This window comes from Pongo pygmaeus, chromosome 4, assembly GCF_028885625.2.
Source record: "Pongo pygmaeus isolate AG05252 chromosome 4, NHGRI_mPonPyg2-v2.0_pri, whole genome shotgun sequence".
NCBI classification, from domain to species: domain Eukaryota; kingdom Metazoa; phylum Chordata; class Mammalia; order Primates; family Hominidae; genus Pongo; species Pongo pygmaeus.
The window spans coordinates 138,923,173-138,945,109 of record NC_072377.2 but is presented as its reverse complement, the minus strand read 5'-3'; the positions used below and the strand labels follow the sequence as shown (position 1 = coordinate 138,945,109).

General features: G+C 45.3%; 1 protein-coding gene and 1 pseudogene across 1 annotated transcript; one reads left to right on the top strand and one right to left on the bottom strand.

The window, feature by feature from the left end:
* Positions 1–817: 817 nt before the first annotated feature.
* Positions 818–12,267, bottom strand: LOC129036893 (small ribosomal subunit protein eS10-like; annotated as a pseudogene).
* CDKN2AIPNL (CDKN2A interacting protein N-terminal like) lies at positions 12,229–21,762 on the top strand. Its single transcript, XM_054488590.2, has 3 exons — positions 12,229–12,554; positions 14,166–14,265; positions 20,919–21,762. The coding sequence occupies exons 1-3, from the start codon at positions 12,316–12,318 to the stop codon at positions 20,928–20,930; spliced, it is 351 nt and encodes a 116-aa protein (XP_054344565.1). The 5' UTR covers positions 12,229–12,315; the 3' UTR covers positions 20,931–21,762.
* Positions 21,763–21,937: the final 175 nt, after the last annotated feature.

Sequence of the window (21,937 nt, the reverse complement as noted above, 5' to 3'; positions counted from 1 at the left end):
AGCTTACTGCAACCTCCACCTCCCTGGTTCAAGTGATTTTCCTCCTTCAGCCTCCTAAGTAGCTGCGACTACAGGCGTGCACCACCTCCCCCAGCTAATTTTTTTGTGTGTATTTTTAGTAGAGATGGGGTTTGGCCATTTTGGCCAGGCTGGTCTTGAACTCCTGGCCTCAGATAATCTGCCTGCCTTGTATGCTTAGGTCTGTCGGAACATAGACAGTTGTGGAGTAATGTGATTGGAGAACAAAAGGGTTATGCTCAGCAGGGCACAGTGGCTCATGCCTGTAATCCCAGCAAATTTGGAGGCTGAGGTAGGAGGATCACTTGAGCCCAGGAGTTCCAGACCAGCCTGGGCAACATAGCAAGATGCCATCTCTACAAAAAATAAAAAATTAGCTAGGCGTGGTGGCACGGCCTGTAGTCCCAGCTACTGGGAGACTTAGGTGGGAGGATTGCTTGAGTCTGGGAGATGAAGGCTGCAGTGAGCTGTGATTGCCACTACACTTCAGCCTGGGTGACAGAGCGAGACCCTATTTAAACCAAAAAAAGGTATGATCTAATGATAATAAACTCAGTGAAACCTAGTAAGGCCTGTTTGTTTAGATTCTTTTTCTCCGTGTCTTCAGGAATAAGGATGTTCCTGCCTTCTGGCTACAGGAAGGGTACCTCTTGAATGAAGGCCTTATGACCTGCTTTAGGGGAGAAGGTCAGAGAGTAACTTTCTAGGTTTTTGGTTTTTTTTTTTTTTTTAGTTTTCTTAAATTTTTTTTTTTTTTTTGGCTGTAAGTTTATTCAATGCAAAATAATCCTCTCCAGTTTTACTGAGGTGGCTGACCACATCCACCATCAAATCCGCCTCTAAACTGGAATTCGGTTGCTGACCCAGCCCCAGCCTCGGCTTTCTTGTCAGCACCAGGGGGCAAAACACTCCGTCTGTGGGTATCTCTGTCGGCTTCCCCTCTTGTGAGTCTTGCAGGTCACTTACCCTCCAGACCTTTAGGCTGAGGCTTGCCAGTCTCTGGATGGCTGTGGCATAGGGTGGCAGGCACAATTTCCAGGAGCAGATGAAGGTAATCACAGAGATACTGGATACCCTCATTGGTAAGGTACCAGTAGAAATGTCTCCAGGCAAACTGTTCCTTCACGTAGCCTCGGGACTTGGGAGACTGCATGGCCTTCATGACATGAAGGTTGGGCACATTCTTGTCTGCCAGCTCCGGGTGCTTAGGCATGTAGACCTCCTTCTTGGGCACCATGATTCCCTCCTTAAAAAGGAGTTCATAAATGGCAATCCAATTCTTCTTAGGCATCAACATCTCTGTGGCTGTAGGCAGCTCCAGCCCAGCTGGAAAGGCCTTCCTAGGTTGTATGACCTGTTTCGGGGGGAAGGGAGAGGAGAAGGGATGGTGAGAGTGACCTTCCTGTTGCTGCTTTCTCAAATGCCAAGGTGCCATGTTTTAGGGTAGCATGTTCTGACTCCATCAATACCAAAATATAATAATAATAATTATAAGAATAAAGAAAAAATAGACCAATCTAATTCATGAATATTTAAAAATCATAAATAAAATTATAGCAAACAAAATCCAAAAACACACTGAAAGAATAATATACTATTCCAAATGGAGTTTAATCTAGGAATAGAAATAAGGTTTGATATAAGAAAATCTACTAATGTAAGTCATTATATTAATAATTCAACATAGGAAACATGGTTATCTATAAATACTGAAAATGCAAAATTAAATATTTGTTCTATTTATTTCTTTTTCTTTTCTTTTCTTTTCTTTTTTTTTTTTTGAGATAGGGTCTTGCTCTGTCACCCAGGCTGGAGTGCAGTAATGTAATTATAGGTCACTGCAGCATGAATTCCTGAGTTCAAGTGATGCTCCTGCCTCAGCCACCCAAGTAGCTAAGGCTACAGGTGTACATCACCACTCATGGCTAGAATATCCATAATTAGCTTAGGGTTTCTAGGTCCATAATAAAAATAATTAGTGAGGAATATTCTGTAAGGTAGTCTTAGAAGGAGGGAGAGGAGGGAAAAGAGGAAGAAGAATAAGAATAAGGAGGAGGAGGAGAAAAGAGAAGGAGGGAGAAACTAGGAGGAAGAAGAAAAGGAGGAAGAGGAAGGAGAAGAAAGAGGGAAGAAGAAGGAGAAGGAGGAAGAGGAAGGAGAAGAAGACGAGGAAGAGGAAGGAGAAGAAAGAAGAAAAAGAAGAGGAGCAGGAGGAGGAGGAGAAAAGAAGAAGAAAAGAAGAGGCCGGGCGCAGTGGCTCATACCTGTAATCCCAGCACTTTGGGATGCCGAGGCGGGCGGATCACGAGGTCAGGAGATTGAGACCATCCTGGCTAACACGGTGAAACCCCATCTCTACTAAAAATACAAAAAATTAGCAGGGAGTGGTGGCAGGCGCCCTACTCGGGAGGCTGAGGCAGGAGAATGGTGTGAACCCGGGAGGTGGAGCTTGCAGTGAGCCGAGATCACACCACTGCACTCCAGCCTTGGCAACAGAGCAGTACTCTGTCTCAAAAAAAAAAAAAAAGAAAAAAAAGAAAAGAAAAGAAGAAGAAAGGTGGTCTCGGTGGCTCATGCCTGTAATCCTAGCACTTTGGGAGGCTGAGCACTTTGGGAGGATTGCTTAAGCACAGGAGTTGCCATGCTGTAGCATGGGCAACATAGTGAGACCTTGCCTCTATGATATGGTTTCTCTGTGTCCCCACCCAAATCTCAACTTGAATTGTATCTCCCAGAATTCCCATGTGTTGTGGGAGGGACCCAGGAGAAGGTAACTGAATCACAGGGGCCGGTCTTTCCCATGCTATTCTTGTGATAGTGAATAAGTCTCACGAGATCTGATGGGCTTATCAGGGGTTCCTGCTTTTGCTTCTTCCTTATTTTTCTCTTGACACTGCCATGTAAGAAGTGCCTTTTGCTGCCATGATTCTGAGGCCTCCCCAGCCGTGTGGAACTGTAAGTCCAATTAAACCTCTTTTTCTTCCCAGTCTCAGGTATGTCTTTATCAGCAGTGTGAAAATGGACTAATACACTCTACCAAAAAGAATTTGTTTTTTTTGAGACAGAGTCTCACTCTGTCACCAGGCTGGAGTATGGTGGCACAATCTCGACTCACTGCAAACTCTACCTCCTGGGTTCAAGTGATTCTCCTGCTCAGCCTCCCGAGTAGCTGGGACTACAGGCGCACACCACCATGCCTAGCTAATTTTTGTATTTTTAATAGAGACGTGGTTTCACCTTGGGCAGGATGGTCTCAATCTCTTGACCTTGTGATTTGTCCACCTCGGCCTCCCAAAGTGCTGGGATTACAGGTGTGAGCCATCACGCCCAGCCAAAATTTTTAAAAATCAGCTGGACATGGTTGTGTGTACCAGCTGCTTGGGAGGCTGAGGTGGGAGGATCACTTAAGTCTAGCAGGTTGAGGTTGCAGTGAGCCTCGAATGTGACATTGCACTCCAGCCTGGGCAACAGAGTGAGACTCTGTCTCAAAAGAAAAAAAAAATGGAAAAGAAAAGGTGGAGCCTAATTTCCCTACTTGTGAATGTGTACTGGACTTAGTGACTCACTTTCAATGAATACAGTAAGTAAAAAATGATGGCATGTGACCTATGACCCCAAGTCACAAAAGATAGCATGGCTTCTTCCTTGCTTTTTCTTGGTTCACTTACTCTGAAGGAAGACCCCCTGCCATGTGAGGACACTCAAGCAGTCTTGTGGAGAGATCCATGTAGTAATGAACTGAGATCTGCTGCAAACAGCCATGTGAATGAGCCACCTCGGAGGTAGATCCTCCAGCGCCAGACAAACCTTCACATAACTGAAACACCAGAAAACAAATTAAGACAGTCTTGAATTCCTGATTCACAGAAACTATGAGATAATGTTTATATTTTAAGTCACTACATTTTGGACCAATTTGTTATGCAGTCATATGACTAATACAGAAGGCAAAATAAAGACATTTTCAGGTAGACAACAGGTGAATGAACTTGGCCCCAGCAGACTTGTACTACAGAATTTTTTTTTTTTTTTCTTGAGACAGGATCTTGCTTAGCCTCCTGAGTAGCTGGGACCACAGACACATGCCATGACACCTGGCTACTTTTTGTTTGTTTGTTCGTTTATTTTTGAGATGGAGTCTTGCTCTGTGGCCCAAGCTGGAGTGCAGTGGCGATCTCAGCTCACTGAAACCTCCACCCACTGGGTTCAAGAGATTCTCCTGCCACAGCTTCCCAAGTAGCTGGGATTACAGGCACGGGCCACCATGCCCAGCTAATTTTTGTATTATTATTATTATTATTTGAGACAGAGTTTCCCTCTGCTGCCCAGGCTGCAGTGCAGTGGTGCAATCTCGGCTCACTGCAGCCTCCGCCTCCTGGGTTCAAGTAATTCTCCTGCCTCAGCCGCCCGAGAAGCTGGGATTACAGGCATGCACCACCACATCTGGCTAATTTTTTGTATTTTTAGTAGAAACAGGGTTTCACCATGTTGGCCAGGCTGGTCTTGAGCTCCTGACCTCAGGTGATCCACCCACCTCGCCCTCCCAAAGTGCTGGAATTACAGGCATGAGCCACCATTTTTGTATTTTTAGTAGAGATAGGGTTTCACCATTTTGGCCAGGTTGGTCTCAAACTCCTGACCTCAGGTGATCTGCCCACTTTGGCCTCCCAAAGTGCTGGGATTACAGGCATGAGCTACCATGCCCAGCCTTAATTAATTTTTTTATTAATTAATTAAGGCTGGTCTTGAACTCCTTGGCTGAAGCAATTCTTGCACCTTGTCCTCCTCAAGTGCTGGGATTACAGGCATGAGCCATCTTGCCCGGCCTGAGGATTTCTAATGTAAAATTTTCAGGTAGAAGGAAAATGAAACCAGATGGAGGGTAAGAGATACATAAGGAATGGATAACAAATAAAGTGGTAAATATATGTAAGATCTAATGTTTCATTGGATTTAAAAATATACCACAACACTAAGAAGGCCTAGATAAATGGAGAGATATACTATGTTCATGGATGGGGGGATTCGATATAATGATGTTAATTCTCCCCGAGTTGATCTATGGACTAAATATAATCCCAATTAAAATACCAGCAGCATTTATTTCTAGAAATTCATGCTAAAATTTATATCAAAAAGCAAAAGCTAAAACAGCCAAAACAGTTTTGTAAAAGAAGAACACATTTGGAGAACTCATACAACCTGATTTTAAGACTTACCATAAATCTATAGCAGAGTTGGCAAACTGGCCTACAGGTTAGCCTGCAGCCTGTTTTTGCAGGGCTTAAAAGCTAAAACTGCTTTTTCCAGTTTTAAACGGTTGAAGAAGGAAACAATAAAAATTCCTGCTACAATAAAAATGTAGCAGGAATTATATGTAGCCCACCCTTTACATTTGCAAACTCATGAGCTATAGTAATCAACACAGTATGGGTTGGGTGTGGTGGCTCATGCCTGAAATCCCAGCACTTTGGGAGGCTGAGGTAGGTAAATCACTTGAGGTCAGGAGTTCGAAACCAGCCTGACCAACATGGAGAAACCCCATCTCTACCAAAAAAGAGAAAAAAAAATTAGCCAGGCGTGGTGGTGCACGTCTATAGTCCCAGCTACTTTGGAGACTGAGGCAGGAGAATTGCTTGAATCTGGGAGGCAGAGGTCGCAGTGAGCCAAGATCGTGCCACTGCACTCTAGCTTGGGTGACAAAGACTCTGTCTCAAAAACAAAAACAGGCTGGGCGCCGTGGCTTATGCCTGTAATCCCAGCACTTTGGGAGGCCAAGGCCGGCGGATCACCTAAGGTCGGGAGTTCAAGACCAGCCTGACCAACATGGTGAAACCCTATTTCTACTAAAAATACAAAATTAGCCAGGCATGGTGGCGCATGCCTGTAATCCCAGCTACCCTGAAGGCTGAGGCAGGAGAATCGCCTGAGCCCGGGAGGCGGAGGTTGCAGTGAGCCGAGAAAGCACCATTGCACTCCAGCCTGGGCAAGAAGAGTGAAACTGCGTCTCAAAAACAACAACAACAACAAATGTCACAATATGGTATTAGCAAAAGGACGGACACATGGATCAGTGGAACAGAATACAGAGTCCAGAAATAGACTCACACATATATGTGGTTAATTGATTTTTGCAAAGTTACCAAGGCAATTGAGTGAAAGAATAGTCTTTTCAACAAACTCTGCTGGAGCAATTAGATACTTACATGAAAAAAAAAAGGAGATAGTTTCTATCTCCAGAGCAAAGGGCAGGTTTATTTACTGTCCAGATAAAAGTAATTGCTCTGGAGAAAAGGTTGGGCAAATATGCTTGTAGTTCTTCGTTATTAATTATTGATGTTCTTTCAATTTAGAGTTCCTCAGCTGTGATACAAACCCACTTTGTATACCTCATCTAACTGGGCCCCTTGGCATAGCCCCTGTGGGACTTGGGGGACAAGGGGAACCAGGGCAAACATGAAGCTCATGCTGTTTGTTGTGCTGTGAGTAATAAAGATCTTTGTCTTTTTCTCAAGATCTGTGTCTTTTGCCAGTATCCTTTGAAATTGTTGTATGGATACTTGTTAGGTTGAAAGTAGGAGTAAAATCTTACATCCTTTAGTGTTCTTTTTTAATCACAGCTCACTGTAGCCTTGAACTCCTGGGCTCAAGCAATCCTCCTGCCTCAGCCTCCTGAGTAGCTGGCATTACAGGCAAGTGCCATTACTCCCAGCTAATTATTGTAGTTTTTGTAGAGATGGGGTTTCACCATGTTGGCCAGGCTGGTCATGAACTCCTGGGCTCAAGCAATCCTCCTGCCTTGGCCTCTCAAAGTGCTGTGATTACAGGCATGAGCTATGCGCCTGGCACCTTTATTGTTTTGCTTTGAACCTAAAACTGCTCTAAAAAAAAAAAAAAGTCTATTAAACAGCAACAACAACACCTCAAAGCAAATATGGGAAAGGTTCATGTTGTTGGAGCAGGTAATGTGGTGTCTGTTACATTATTCTCCATAATTTTCCATATGTTTGAAATATATATATTTTTTCTTTTTTTTCTTTTCTTTTCTTTTTTTTTTTTTTTTTTTTTTTTTTTTTTGAGATGGACTCTTGCTCTGTCGCCCAGGCTGGAGTACAGTGGCGCGATCTTGGCTCACTGCAAGCTCTGTGGCTCACTGCAAACTCTGCCTCCTGGGTTCACACCATTCTCCTGCCTCAGCCTCCGAAATAGCTGGGACTACAGGCGCCTGCTACCACGCCCAGCTAATTTTTTGTATTTTTAATAGAAACGGGGTTTCACCATGTTAGCCAGGATGGTCTCGATCTCCTGACCTCGTGATGTGCCCGCCTTGGCCTCCCAAACTGCTGAGATTATAGGCGTCAGCCACCGTGCCTGGCCTGAAATATTTCATAAGCAAAAAATTAACTCTAACAAAGGGAAAAAAGAAAGGCGAAAAAAAGGGGGCAGTGATCTGAATAGACATGTCCCCAAAAAGATATACACGCAGCCAATAAGTACAAGAAAGATGCTCAGGATCATTACCTATTAGAAAAATGCAAATCAAAACAACAATGAGGTATCACTTTGTACCCCCTAGGATGGCTATAATTTAAAAATTAACAAAGGGAAAATACTAAGTGTTGGCAAGAATGCGAGGAAGTTGGAACCCTCACGCATTACCAGTAGCGCTGTGGAGAGTAGTTCAGACTGTGTAGAAAACAGTTTGTTCAAAAAGTTAAACACAGCTGGGCACGGTGGCTCACACCTATAATCCCAGCACTTTGGGAGGCTGAGGCGGGCAGATCACCCGAGGTCAGGAATTCGAGACCAGTGTGGCTAACACGGTGAAACCCCTGTCTCTACTAAAAATACAAAAATTAGCCAGGCGTGGTGGCAAGTCCCTGTAGTCCCAGCTACTTGGGATGCTGAGGCAGGGGAATTGCTTGAACCTGGGAGACGGAGGTTGCAGTGAGCTGAGATCACGCCACTGCACTACAGCCTGGGCAACAGAGTGAGAAGCTGTCTCAAAAAAAAAAAAAAAAAAATGTCTGAATCATGAAAAAATGTTAGAAACAATAAACTGGTCAATAACTGGACTTGCCACATTGTTCTGTGAAGTGTTAATTATTATTATTATTTTTTTTTTTTTTGAGACAAGGTCTTGCTCTGTCTCCCAGGCTGAAATGCAGTGTTGCTACTATAGCTCACTGCAGCTTTGAACTCCTGGGCTCAAGCGATCATCCTGTTTCAGCCTCCCAAGCAGCTGGAACTATAGGTGTATACCACCATACCCAGCTAATTTTGCAATTGTTTGTAGAGATGAGGGTCTCACTGTGTGTGGCCATTAACAATTTTTTTTTTTTTGAGACAGTCTTGCTCTGTTGCCCAGGCTACAGTGCAATCGTGCGATCTCAGCTCACTGGAACCTCTGCCTCTCAGGTTCAAGCGATTCTTCTGCCTCAGCCTCCTGAGTAGCTGGGATTACAGGTACGTGCCACCACACCTGGCTAATTTTGTATTTTTAGTAGAGATGGGGTTTCGCTAAGTTGGCCAGGCTGGTCTCGAACTCCTGACCTCAGGTGATCCGCCTGCCTCAGCCTCCCAAAGTGCTGGGATTACAGGCCCATGAGCCACTGTGCCTGGCCAATATTTTATACTGCTTAATATTTTGAAAGCATAATGTTAACAACATCACATTTTTTTTTTTTAAAAGAATACCTGGCCAGGTGTAGTGGCTCATGCCTGTAATCCTAGCACCTTGGGAGGCTGAGGCAAGAGAATCACTTGAGCCCGGGAGTTTGAGACCAGCCTGGATAACATAGCAAGATCCCATCTCTATGAAAAACTTAAAAATTAGCCGGGCATTGTGGCACACACCTGTAGTCCCAGCTACTCATGGAGGCTGAGGTGGGAGGATTTCTTGAACCTGGGAGGTCAAGGCTGCAGTCAGCCATGATATGGCACTGCACTCCAGCCTGTATGGCAGAGCAAGATTCTGTATTAAAAAAAAAAAAAAAAAGAATACCTATTTGTGCACTTTTGGGTTTACAATTGTATGAATGTCTGAATATGTTCGTCCGTACGTTATGTATATGCATATGCTCCATAATTGTCACAGATACGCTAAATAAGGTAGTTGCTGCATGACCTTTAGCTTTTTCACACCCCATTGGCAGGATTGGCTGTGTAACTGCAGCTGCTGTTTGCAGAGCCTGGGTTCCTATTTCTGAGCTAACCTCTGTACTATACAATCAGGTGACCAAGACTTTCTGAGCTAATCTCTGTACTATACAATCAGGTGACCAAGACTTTAGCTCAGAGAACCCTCAACAACTTTGAGTTTTTCTTTTTTTGAGACAGAGTCTCACTCTGTCGCCCAGGCTGGAGTGCATTGGCACGATCTCGGCTCACTGCAACCTCTGCCTCCTGGCTACACGCCATTCTCCTGCCTCAGCCTCCCAAGCAGCTGGGATTACAGGTGCCCACCACCACGCCTGGTTATTTTTTGTATTTTTAGTAGAGACGGGGTTTCACCGTGTTAGCCAGGATGGTCTCAATTTCCTGACCTCGTGATCTGCCCGCCTCGGCCTCCCAAAGTGCTGGGATTACAGGCGTGAGCCACCACTCCCAGTCTAACTTTGAGTTTTTCTAAGTTTGGTCAGCGGCAGTTGGAAGCAGAATTACCTGGGGCCTTGATTCTGAACATCCAATGGTGAGCCTGGGGGAGTCTGTCATTTTAACGAGCCTCTCAGGATGTGTGACCTGAACTCACTTTTGGGACTTTTAGGTCTGTGCACCAATTCCTGATTGCTGGGAGTAGCTGACTCTGTCTTTCGTCTCACAGGCCTGTTGACACTTTGCTTGCCCACATGAGCATGAATATCATGCCTCCCTGTTGTTAACCATTATGCCATATCACTGAGCTTGGTGCTGGGTCTTCAGGCTCATTCTATGCGGACTGCCCCGTATTTCCATGCTTTGTTGAGGCTCTGATTTCTGGGGACCCTAATGCCCCAAAAGAAGCTGCAGAAGCAGCAGACAGGACGTAATCAGCTCTCCCCACAGGCCACACTCACAATACAGGACCTGCACTGGAGCCCTAGATCGTGGATTCTAGGCTCACCTCTGTACCCCAACCTCACATTTGATTGGGGCAATGGGGAAACCTATTAGGTCAATAATCTCTCAAAGCTGGTGAAGGCTCAAGTGACTCCTTGTGCGAAGGGAAAACTTTCCTTTGCTGAGGTTTGCGAAAATCAATTGACAAAAGGCAGATTAAGAGGAGAAAAGGCAGCCAGGCGCTGTGGCTCACACATATAATCCCATCACTTTGGGAGACCGAGGAGGGCGGACCACCTGAGATCAGGGGTTCGAGACCAGCCTGGTCAACATGGTGAAACCCTGTTTCTACTAAAGATACAAAATTAGCCGGGCATGATGTCAGGTGCCTGTAATCCCAGCTACTCAGGAGGCTGAGGCAGAAGAATCACTTGAACCTGGGAGGCAGAGGTTGCGGTGAGCAGAGATCACACCATTGCACTCCAGCCTGGGCAAAAAGAGTGAAATTTGCTCTCAAAAAAAGAAAAAAAAAAGAGGAGAAAAGACATACAAGTTTATTAATGTGCATAGTTAATCACAGAGTGATTACCCCATCATCCAGAGTGTGACTATTTTAGATGGGTAGTAAATGATCTTTAGGGTAATTCAATGGGCTTGAAGAACATGCAATGGCCTGGGACAAAGCCTGTTGGGCCTGCAGAGGAGACAAGGGTTTGTGACAAAAGTCTGTCCTGGTGTGTTGACCATACTTCAGTCTTTCCTCCTGCAAAACAAGTTCACTTAATGAAAACTCAGGGAGGGAACCAGAGGTAATTGTTTCCTTTGGCGTTCTGGACTAAATTTAGGCAGATAAGGGAACAACTTCATCTTGTGCTTTGGGAAGAACAAAGAATTGACAGACAGGAGTGTGTGTTGGTGGGGGAGGTCACAGAGACCTTGAGGCTTCTTCATCAGTTCAGCATGTCAAAATACATTTTGGGGTATTGGTTTCTGAGTCCCAACACCCAGTTACTGTAGTTGAATGCTTCCAGGGATGGAAAATTCACCACTTAAAAGGAAGCTCTTTTTTCTCTCAGTGTGTCTGCTACCTGAGACTTGAACAGACAGCAGTCATGCCAGCTAAATAAAAACTTTCAGGTTCAGCCAGTCACGATGGCTCATACCTGTAATCCCAGCATTTTGGGAGGCTGAGGGAGACGGATCACTTGAGCTCAGGAGTTCGAGACCAGCCTGGGCAACATGGCGAAACCCTGTCTCTATTTAAAACCAAGTCCAAACTTGCTCATTTCCTCTGGACACATTCTTTCTGGCTCCTTCCAGCATCTTTTGCAAACACAGGTGTCACTGTTCTGGTTAAAATCCTTCAGCGGCTCCCCATTCTTGGGATCTAGCCAGGATCCCTGCCTGGCCTACTGGCCTTGCTGACCTCTGCAACTTCATCTTCTCCATTCTCTACCTGCCCTGCCCCGCCCCCCAACCCCTCCTACCCTCTATCTTGCAATTCTCTTACCAGGCCATGCTGTCTCTTGCTTTGACCGACTCCCCTTTACTCAGAAAACTGCTCATTCTTCACTTCTCCAGGATCACTTCCCTGACCCCAAGACTAGATTGGGTCCCTTGCTTATTCATGGTTGTAGCACGCTGGACTTCTCTTTACTAATACTTGTCAACGTTGAAATTCTCCATTTACTTGAGCAATTATGTCACTAATGTCCACTCCTCCACTCCATGGTAAAGTTCAGGCGAGCAGGGCTCCGAGTGTGCTCTCATTGCCTCTCCAGCACCTAGCAATGTGCCTGGCAAGTATTCACGGGATGGATGGATTACTCGCTCCAGGAAGGCGGGCCCCAACTTTCGTGGCTGTGGAGACCCCTGGTGTCGCTCAGGATGAGGCGGTGCCCGGGGAACTCTCAGGGCAAGGGCACAGCATAGCTCTGGCTGGCATCCAGCTGCCAACTGGAAGAGGGCGCTCCGACTCTGTGTTTAGGGACCGCAGTTTTCCCACCGGTTCCCCGCAGGGTCGACCGCAAAAGGCGCTAGTAGCCCTGGGTAGACCCAGGGCGGGCGCCACGGGCTGCGGCGGTCTGAGGAGCCAGGAGCCGCTCTGTGCCCCCACAGGCCGCCGCTCCGGGCGAGGGCGCTCCAGGTTGGTCTTCTGGAGCAGTCGTGCGCTGACGGGGCCCCTCTGGCCGGCAGGCAGTGGCGCAGTGCGCGTCGGGAAGGCGGCGGGCTATCCGGTCCTCGGCTGCGGCGGGCACCATGGTCGGTGGCGAGGCGGCTGTCGCAGTTGAGGAGCTGGTTTCGGGGGTGCGGCAGGCGGCCGACTTCGCGGAGCAGTTCCGCTCCTACTCAGAGAGCGAGAAGCAATGGAAGGCCCGCATGGAATTCATCCTGCGCCACCTGCCCGACTACCGCGACCCGCCCGACGGCGGTGGCCGCCTGGACCAGCTGCTCTCCCTCTCCATGGTCTGGGCCAACCATCTCTTCCTAGGCTGCAGGTGCGGACCCCTGCCGGCCGACTGATCCTGTCCCCTGTCTTCCGACCCTCAAGGCCTCTCCCGGGGCTCACCCCTGACCCGAACCTCTGCCCCAGACTGAACCCGCGCCCAACCTCCATCCGCATTGGTCGGCCCGAAGACTGATTCCCACCCTGGAGGCCCCTTGGAAAGATCCTTACCTTTGAGCCTCAGTTTTCTCTTCTGGTAAAAGGGTGGTTATGATGACTGTAATAATTAAAGGGTGAAGAGCTAAATACATAGCGGGTTCAAAAGTTGCTATTGTTATTTGTATTACTATTATTATTAGCTCAAACCATCACCTTTGCAGTATGCATTCGAAGTCCGTTAGCTCCTGTCACCTACATGGCAAACGTGCAGAGAGAGAAACGGAGATCCCCATTTTACAGATGGAAAAGGTTAGGGAGAGAAGTGATATACCTGGGGCCATGCAGCTTCTGGCAGGATTGATGGATTTTAATCACTAATGAGAGGACGTAATCTGTATCCTATGGCTTTTTCTCCTCACTCCACAGCCCACGGGGTCCTAAGTAGGAACCAGCTTCACCTCTGCTTTCCCTCTTATGAAAATGGCCGATGCCTTTTTGTGAAGGTCTCAAAGCCTACTTCATCCTGGCTGCAGCACCAAAAGAACAAAGGCCCGCTTTTGAAGTGCCTGATAAGGCATTCCCTTCACCCCTCCATGAGGAAGGTGGCAAATCTTGAGACTCCCTGTTAGAGAGCCTCGATTTTCCTGAAATTGTGTTAGGAAAATAGGGTGACTTGATTTGATCTTGGTTTCTATACCTATTATGGCTGCCTGACTCTGGTCATTTGGCCCCTCCAGGCCTAAGCCACTTGGTTTTGCTTCACATATTGGGGTTTATTAGAACAGTACGTAGGGAAGCAATGCCAGAGGCACCCGTCCCTTTTCCCTGCCTTCTAGGTGCTCCTGGGAAATCCTGATTTTCCATGGTTAGGCAAATGTCAGAGAATTGGGGAAATAAATAATGTTTTTGTTAGACTAACATTACATGTATTTAAAAAATAAAAATATTTTGGTCCTCATCCTGTATCTGAGAATATCTGTTGCTGGATGTACAGTGCCTCTGTTCTTCTCAATCTTGAAACATCTGCTGTACTGGTATTTCTGAAGTCCACTTCTGTATCTACAAGTAAGAAGTGTTCACAGGGCCAGGCACGGTGTCTCACGCCAGTAATCCTAGCACTTTGGGAGGAGGATCACTTGAGGTCAGGAGTTCGAGACCAGCCTGGCCAACATGGTGAAACCCTGTCTCTACTAAAAATAAAAAATTAGCCAGGCATGGTGGCACACGCCTGTAATCCCAGCTACTTGGGAGGCTGAGGCAGGAGAATTGCTTGAACCCAGGAGGTGGAGGTGGCAGTGAGCCGAGATCACACCACTGCACTCCAACCTGGGGGACAGAGCAAGACTCCATCTCAAAACCTTGTGCTGAACATGTATAGGTTTGCCCTGCAGTATCAGGTCAGTTCTCTGAGAGCTGATTTTATGGTTGAGCAACCTGCAGTTTCTTGTTAATCCACAGTGACAATTCTTCCAAGGTTTTTACCTTACTACTTTTTATTGTGCAGTTACAATAAAGACCTTTTAGACAAGGTGATGGAAATGGCCGATGGGATTGAAGTGGAAGACCTGCCACAATTTACTACCAGACGTGAATTATTGAAAAAGGTAAATAGGATTTCCAAGTGCATGTGATGAAATGGTGTAGAGTTAACAGTCCCTGCCTTAATGACACTATATTAGAGTATATTGTTTTTGAATGCTCTTGTTTACTGCCCCAAAGACCTATACCCTTTCATTTTTATTTCCCCATAATTGGTATAAGCCTTTTCATAAGTAGTTGACAACTCATTGTGGTAAATTATGCATTGTTGATGAGGTAACACATAAGCTTAACCTCTTCCGGTTGTTTAGGAACATTGTTTTAAGATTTTTGCTTGAAGTTTAAAAAAATGTTGGCTAGAATACTTAAGTTTCCTACTTCTTAAAAAATCTTGTTGGTAAGAGAGTAATTAACTCATGCTTACCCGGGGTGTGAGTGCCGACCTGACTTCTTTGGCTTCTCTGATTTGCTGATAAGAACGTGCCTGGAGCAATGTTGATACCATAGCTGTTCTCTATCCTGTGGGGTCTGATCTCAGGCAATGGGCTTTTTACAGTGAGTCTTGCCTAGAGTCTTGAATCTGGACACTGGAGCTGGGGCTACAGAGTGTGGCAGAAAGAACCTCAGAATATGGAGCTGGGCATCCCAGCTATTAATACTTTTCAGAGTCACCCCCAAAACGTGCTTGTTTCACATTTGTCTGCTCAGGCAGCAGAATTAATTGCTCGCTTATCTTCCGCACTTTATCCAGGCCTCTTTTAAAGCAGTTGTGACCTTAGAGATGGTGTCTAAAGTTTTATTTAGTCTTTACAACTCCCAAACCTAGTATACTTATACCCCAGAGAAGGTACTCAGAAAATACTTATAAAATCGACTGAAGCAGTAGAGTAAAAAGCTGCTGGCCCCTTTTTAGGTCTGCTCTTAGAAACATAGGTAAGCCCATTCCTCCACATTTAGGTCTTGTCTTGGGAGGTGGGGCACATATAGAGGTCCTCTTCCATATGGGTGTCAAGGAAATAATCAAATCCTCAGTTGCTCATAAAGTATTTCAGTCCCAAATAGCACATCCCACTTGATTTTCAGGGTGGTTTGTTTTTCTTAAAAAAGTATTCTTTTAGTTTTAATCTGAACCTGGGGAAAAGCTTCAGGTTGGTTTTCGAGATGCTATTATGTTTTTAAAATCAGCTGTTACCTCAACACAGTACTCCTGACAAAAAAATAAATAAGTAAGTAAAATCAGCTGTTTTTTGTTTGTTTGTTTTTGAGAGGGAGTCTCCCTCTGTCACCCAGGCTGGAGTGCAGTGGTGCGATCTCAGCTCACTGCAAGCTCCGCCTCCCAGGTTCATGCCATTCTCCTGCCTCAGCCTCCTGAGTAGGTGGGACTACAGGCGCCCGCCACTACGCCCAGCTAATTTTTTTTTTTTTTTTTTTTTTGTATTTTTAGTAGAGACAGGGTTTCACCGTGTTAGCCAGGATGGTCTCGATCTGCTGACCTCGTGATCCGCCCTCCTCAGCCTCCCAAAGTGCTGGGATTACAGGTGTGAGCCACCGCACCCGGACTAAAATCAGCTGTTAAAAAGAGGCTACTGTTTTTAGCCGGGGAGCAGTGTGAATTGGGAGTGTGTGGCTTTTTGGATCTTCTCATGTAATACTTAAAAAAATACTGGGCAGTCCTTGGGTGTTCTATAGTGAGGTTCTTGGGGCCCAGCCAGGGAGGAGCTAGATAGTTTCTGGCTGCTGGAGTATACCTTATGGGGCAGGGGCAGGGGCAGGGGCAGACATAGACAGGGAATGAGGTGAGCCTTTATTTTTAATTTATTTTTTAGATAGAGTCTCACTTTATCACCCAGGCTGGAGTGCAGTGGCACGATTTCAGCTCACTGCAACCTCTGCCTCCCAGGCTCAAGTGATTCTAGCGCCGCAGCCTCCCCAGTAGCTGGGATTATAGCCGGGTGCCACCACACCCAGCTAATTTTTGTATTTTTAGTAGAGGCAGGGTTTTGCCATGTTGTCCGGGCTGGTCTTGAACTCCTGGCCTCAAGTGATCTGCCCAGCTTCCCAGAGTGCTAGGATTACAGGCGTGAGCTACTGCACCTGGCCAAGCCTTTATTTTTTAACTGCTTGTGGTAGATTCTTTCCTTTTTGTTTCTAAGAGGTTTTCTGATTTTCCTTTTATTTATTTTTTTTTTTGAGACGGAGTTTTGCTCTTGTTGCCCAGGCTGGAATGCAATGGTTCAGCTCACTGCAACCTCTGCCTCACGAGTTTAAGTGATCCCTTGCCTCAGCCTCCCAAGAAGCTGGAATTACAGGTGACTGCCACCACGCCCGGCTATTTTTTGTATTTTTAGTAGAGATGAGGTTTCACCATGTTGGCCAAGCTGTTCTTGAACTCCTGACCTCAGGTGATCCACCCACCTCAGCTTCCCAAAGTGCTGGGATTACATGCGTTAGCCACTGTGCCCGGCAAGGTTTTCTGATTTTTTATATCAGTTCTCCATTATACTTCTCTGTCTTGTATGTTTTCTGAAAGGTATCTGAACTCTTTCCAGTCATGTTGGGTATTAGAGATCAGAACACCTAATGACATTGGGCTGCAGACCCCAGTAGGAGACTAAGGAGGTTTGGCACGTCCCAAACATTATCTGTAGACCAGTGTGAAGTGTGTGTGTGTGTGTGTGTTAGGAAGGGTCTTTCTGAAACATCCTAAAGGAGTCTTATACCTAAAAAATGTACAGAGCCCCTGCCCTGGGATGTTCATTCTTGACACTGTCGTTGCACAGCATGAGTCTACAGAGAAGAGTCCTCAGGCATGAAATTATCATCTTGAAACCAGTGCCGCCATCTTACTAATCATTAGCAGTTAGCTATGTGGAAGAAGCCTATACAGAAGCCATACTTCTATAGCATTTTTGAATTGTGTGTTGCAACTTCCTTCAAATAAAACTTATATTTTTCTAAGTAGCCAGGTTTAACTTTAGTCTGTTGATGCCACTGTAAGTGAAATTCAGCTGATCCTGAAAAGTGAGATACTTAGAGGGTGCATAGAGTTTTGCCAGTTTTGTTTTGAGACAGTGGTCTCTCTCTGTGGCTCAGGCTGGAGTGCAGTGGCTTGCTTATGGCTACCCGCAGCCTTGACCTGCCAGGCTCAAGTGATCCTTGCACCTCAGCCTCCCCAGTAGCTGGGACTACAGGTGTGTACCACCATGCTTGGCTAATTTTTGTAGAGACTGGGTTTCACCATGTTCCCCAGGTTGGTCTCAAATGATCCACCCGCCTCAGCCTCCCAAAGTGCTGGTGTTGTGAGTCACTGTGCCTGGTGAATCTTTAAGACTCTTCTAGATAAGCCCATTCTGAGAACGAGTCATCTGATCTATGTACCATGACAAATTTGTGTGGTATTGAGTGCTGTCCCCTCTCCATTGAATGCCACTGGAAAGAGAGCCATGAGGACTTTGCAGCAGTTTCGTCCTTTGCCTGCAGTTTTTGCACACATGACAGAGGATGCTGAAAAACATGAGGCAACATTGCCAGCCCATAGACAAAATACTCCTGATGTCCAGCCATACACCTGAAAATGTCTGTTGTTGTTCTGCCCAGAATTGATGCTTTAGCTAAAAAATTAGAGTTTAGTTGGGTTTTAAAGCTAGCTACCAAGTGGAAATAAATTGCCTGGCATTGTTGGTATCTCAAGACAGACAGTGATGATGATTTGGAGACATAAGCTCTTTAAGATTTTAAAAATACTTTATGGCTGTTCTGCAGCTTTGAGGCAAGTAGATCTCTGCAATCTGTCCAGCTCTTTTTTTAAGTCTGAGAAAAGAAATGAGCATTGGTTTCTGACAGGTGGAATTTGTTGGACAGTTGCAGTATATGATTTTTTTTCTTTTGAAAGGGGATTCAAACACACATACATTGAGTAAACAATCTTGATTATCTAACTGCCATCCTAGGCTCCTGCTGGCAGCCTTTGTGGTTGCTCACCTTACCAATTAATGAGCGATAATTAACAAAGAGCAGCAGCTGACTCAGGAAAGGTATCATTGCTATGACTGTCAGAATTAATATTTCCAAGGTAATGTCTTAAGGAGAAAGGAATGATTGACTAGGAAGCTATCATTATTGACTCAAAGAAAGAAGCTGTCAACCTAATTTAAGTGGTCCGTTTTTTTCTGAGAACGTTTTTATCCCAAGAGGGAAAATGGCAGTATGAAAAGTGACTATGAAGGCTGGGCATGGTGGCTCATGCCTGTAATAGTAACACTTTGGGAGGCCGAGGCAGGCAGGTCACGAGGTCAGGAGTTTGAGACCAGCCTGACCAACATGGTGAAACCCCGTCTCTACTAAAAGTACAAAAATTAGCTGGGCGTGGTGGCACGTGCCTGTAATCCCAGCTACTCAAGAGGCTGAGGCAGGAGAATCACTTGAACCCGGGAGGCGGAGGTTGCAGTGAGCCGAGATCGTGTCATTGCACTCCAGCCTGGGCGACAGAGCGAGACTCTGTCTCAAAAAATAATAATAATAATAAAAAAGAAAAGTGACGATGAAATTTGAAGGGCCAGGTGCAGTGGCTCATGCCTATAATCCCAGCACTTTGGGAGGCTGAGGTGGGCGGATCATTTGAGGTTGAGAGTTTGAGACCAGCCTGGCCAACATGGCAAAACCCTGTCAACTAAAAATACAAAAATTAGCCGGGCGTGGTAGTACATGCCTGTAGTCCCAGTTACTCTCGAGGCTGAGGCAAGAGAATCGCTTGAGCCTGGAAGGCGGAGGTTGCAGCAGTGAACCGAGATGGCACCACTGTACTCTAGCCTGGGCGACGGAGTGAGACTGTTTCAAAAAAAAGAAAGAAAAAGAAATTTGAAAGAAAAGTTAGAAAAACGAGTGTGCCTGCTTTTGTGCATTGTGTCATCTTGGCAAGCTCTGAGGTACTAGAGCTGCCGCTGCCTTGGTGGAAGCAGCCTTGATTCTAAGATGTTGCAAATGTTGGTGAGTATTAAAAAAAAAAAAAAAAAAAATCAGCCTGGCCCGGTGGCTCTGCCTGTAATCCCAGCACTTTGGGAAGCCGAGGTGGGAGAATTGCTTGAGCCCAGGAGTTCCAGACCAGCCTGGGCAGCATAGTGAGACTTTTGTTGCAACAAAAAATAAAATAAAAACTACCTGGGCATGGTTGTGCATGCCTGTGGTCCCAGCTACTCGAGAGGCTGAGGTGGGAGGATCACTTGAGCCTGGGAGGTTGAGGCTGCAGTTAGCCATGATCGTACCACTGCACTCCAGCTTGGGTGACAGAGTAAGACCCTGTCTCAAAAGTTAAAAAAAATCAGCCTGTCAGATTAGTTAAATCAGAGGTCTAAGTTGTACCTCAAGATAAACGCTCATTGGAGCTATTGTCTTTTACTCTTTATCCACTAGAAATAGAAGCCAGAAAAGGTGTGTCTGATCCCACAGACCAGTCTTGTCTGGAGCTTATGAGTCAGTAGTGTATCACCTGCAAACACCTGTGGAAAAGATGGTATACACAGCAGCCCAAACCGGCGGCAGCTGTATGCTTCCATAGCCTTGGTCTGTCCTGTCATTTGAGAGATGGCTTAGGGGATTTTTTTCTCTTTGGACTTAAGATGGTTTCTTTAGGTAATACCGCATTCTCCTAAATGGTGAAAGTCTTCTTATAATTTGCTTTTGCTGAGGAATTTTGTTTTTTCATCTGAAAAAGACTGACTGGGGCCAGGCACAGTGGCTCACGCCTCTAATCCCAGCACTTTGGGAGGCCGAGGTGGGTGGATCATGAGGTCATGAGTTCAAGACCAGCCTGGCCAAAATGGTGAAACCCCATCTCTACTAAAAACTACAAAAATTACCCGGGTGCAGTGGCAGGCACCTGTAATCCCAGCTACTCGGGAGGCTGAGGCAGGAGAATTGCTTGAACCCAGGCAGCAGAGGTTGCAGTGAGCCAAGATCGTGCCACTGTACTCCAGCCTGGGTGACAGAGTGAGACTCCGTCTCAAAAAAAAAAAAAAAAAAGCACTGACTGGTCTAACTAGGAAATAGGTCATACCTTGAAATCTCTGATTACTAAAAAGACTCTCAGATTGATTCACTTGCACTGCTAAATGTTAAGGAAATTCATTCAAATACAAGGTGACAGCCAAAGTGATTTTTTCACACCCTGTTTAAAAGTTGTCTAAAGCCAAGTTTAAATTTACCAAAGGTGCTAGAGAGTACCCAGAAAGAATAGCTCTGCTTCATTTCACCACTATTTGAAGACAAGCTTTTACAGTTTCTAATAGTGTGAAATCCAGAAATATATAACCTTCACATCTAAATATCCTGACTCAATGTGAAATGTTGTGAATTACTACCTGAACTGACTGCTTTTAATTTAGAACAATAAGTGTTTGTGTGACTCTGCTTTTAGAACCTTTCACTGTAAAGCATGCCAGCAAAAGTTGTATTTTAAGCATTTCCATTATCACTTTAAATTGTGAACATTTATAGATTGCAAGTGACAAGACAGGAAAATCAAGTTCTGGCTTCCAAATGGATGGTGTGGTCAATGTTTTGCTGAATTTTCTGTATGTTGTAAAATATTAATAATTTCTGAGTATACTTACTGTCTGGATAGTACATAAATATTACATCACTGCTATATTTTAATTTATGAAGATGAATTTGATTCACTGGACTACATGGTTATGTAACCTTTTCTTTTCTTTTTTCCCAGCATCAAAGCTAAGCCAGAAGATTTATCACATTTTCATCATCAGCTACAGGATTAGAAAGGAGGCTGGGATGAATGTGACATAGACCACAGCAGCTCTCTTAAGACTTCTGGTATTACCAACATAAAGAGGCAGGTGGAATGAGAAGGACTCTGTCTAGATTGGCTTTTTTAACATTCTCATTTTCCCAGGAGTTATCACTGTAAAAGTATGCATGGATATTTATGTATTTATAAATCATGCACTGTAAGATGAGTTCATCAACATTGTAAAAGCCCTCTTTTCTGTTTTCAGTTTTGTTTTGTTTTTTTTTTCTTACCGACAAGGTCTCACTCTGTTGCCCAGGCAGGAGCACAAAGGTGCAGTATTGGCTCATTGCAGCCCCGGACTCCTGGGCTCATATTTTCAGGGTTTTTTGTTTTTTGTTTTGTTTTTTTGAGACAGAGTCTTGCTCTGTTGCCCAGGCAGGAGTGCAGTGGCGCGATATATTTTCAGTTTTTAAATGTCAGAATTTTTATTTAAAATGCCTTTTTGGGCTGGGCACAGTGGCTCATGCCTGTAATAATCCCAGCACTTTGGGAGGCCGAGGTGAGCAGATCACCTGAGGTTAGGCGTTTGAGACCAGCCTGGCCGACACGATGAAACCCCGTCTCTACTAAAAATACAAAAAAAATTAGCTGGGCATGGTGGCGGACATCTGTAATCCCAGCTACTCAGGAGGCTGAAGCAGAACTGCTTGAACCTGGGAGGTGGAGGTTGCAGTGAGCCAAGATCACACCATTGCACTCCATCCTGGGCAACAAAAGTGAAACACCATCTCAAAAAAAATAAAACAGTAAAGTAAAATGCCTTTTTGTTGTTGATGTAATAATGGCAGGTAATTAATTTTATAGTTTAGATTTTTCAACAGTGTACCTTTAAGTGCGATTCTCTTTTATGGCCTTTTTCTTCCCCCACCAAGGCAAATCAGATCCTTTCATTCCTATTTCCACCTGAAATTTATACCATACCTATACCATAC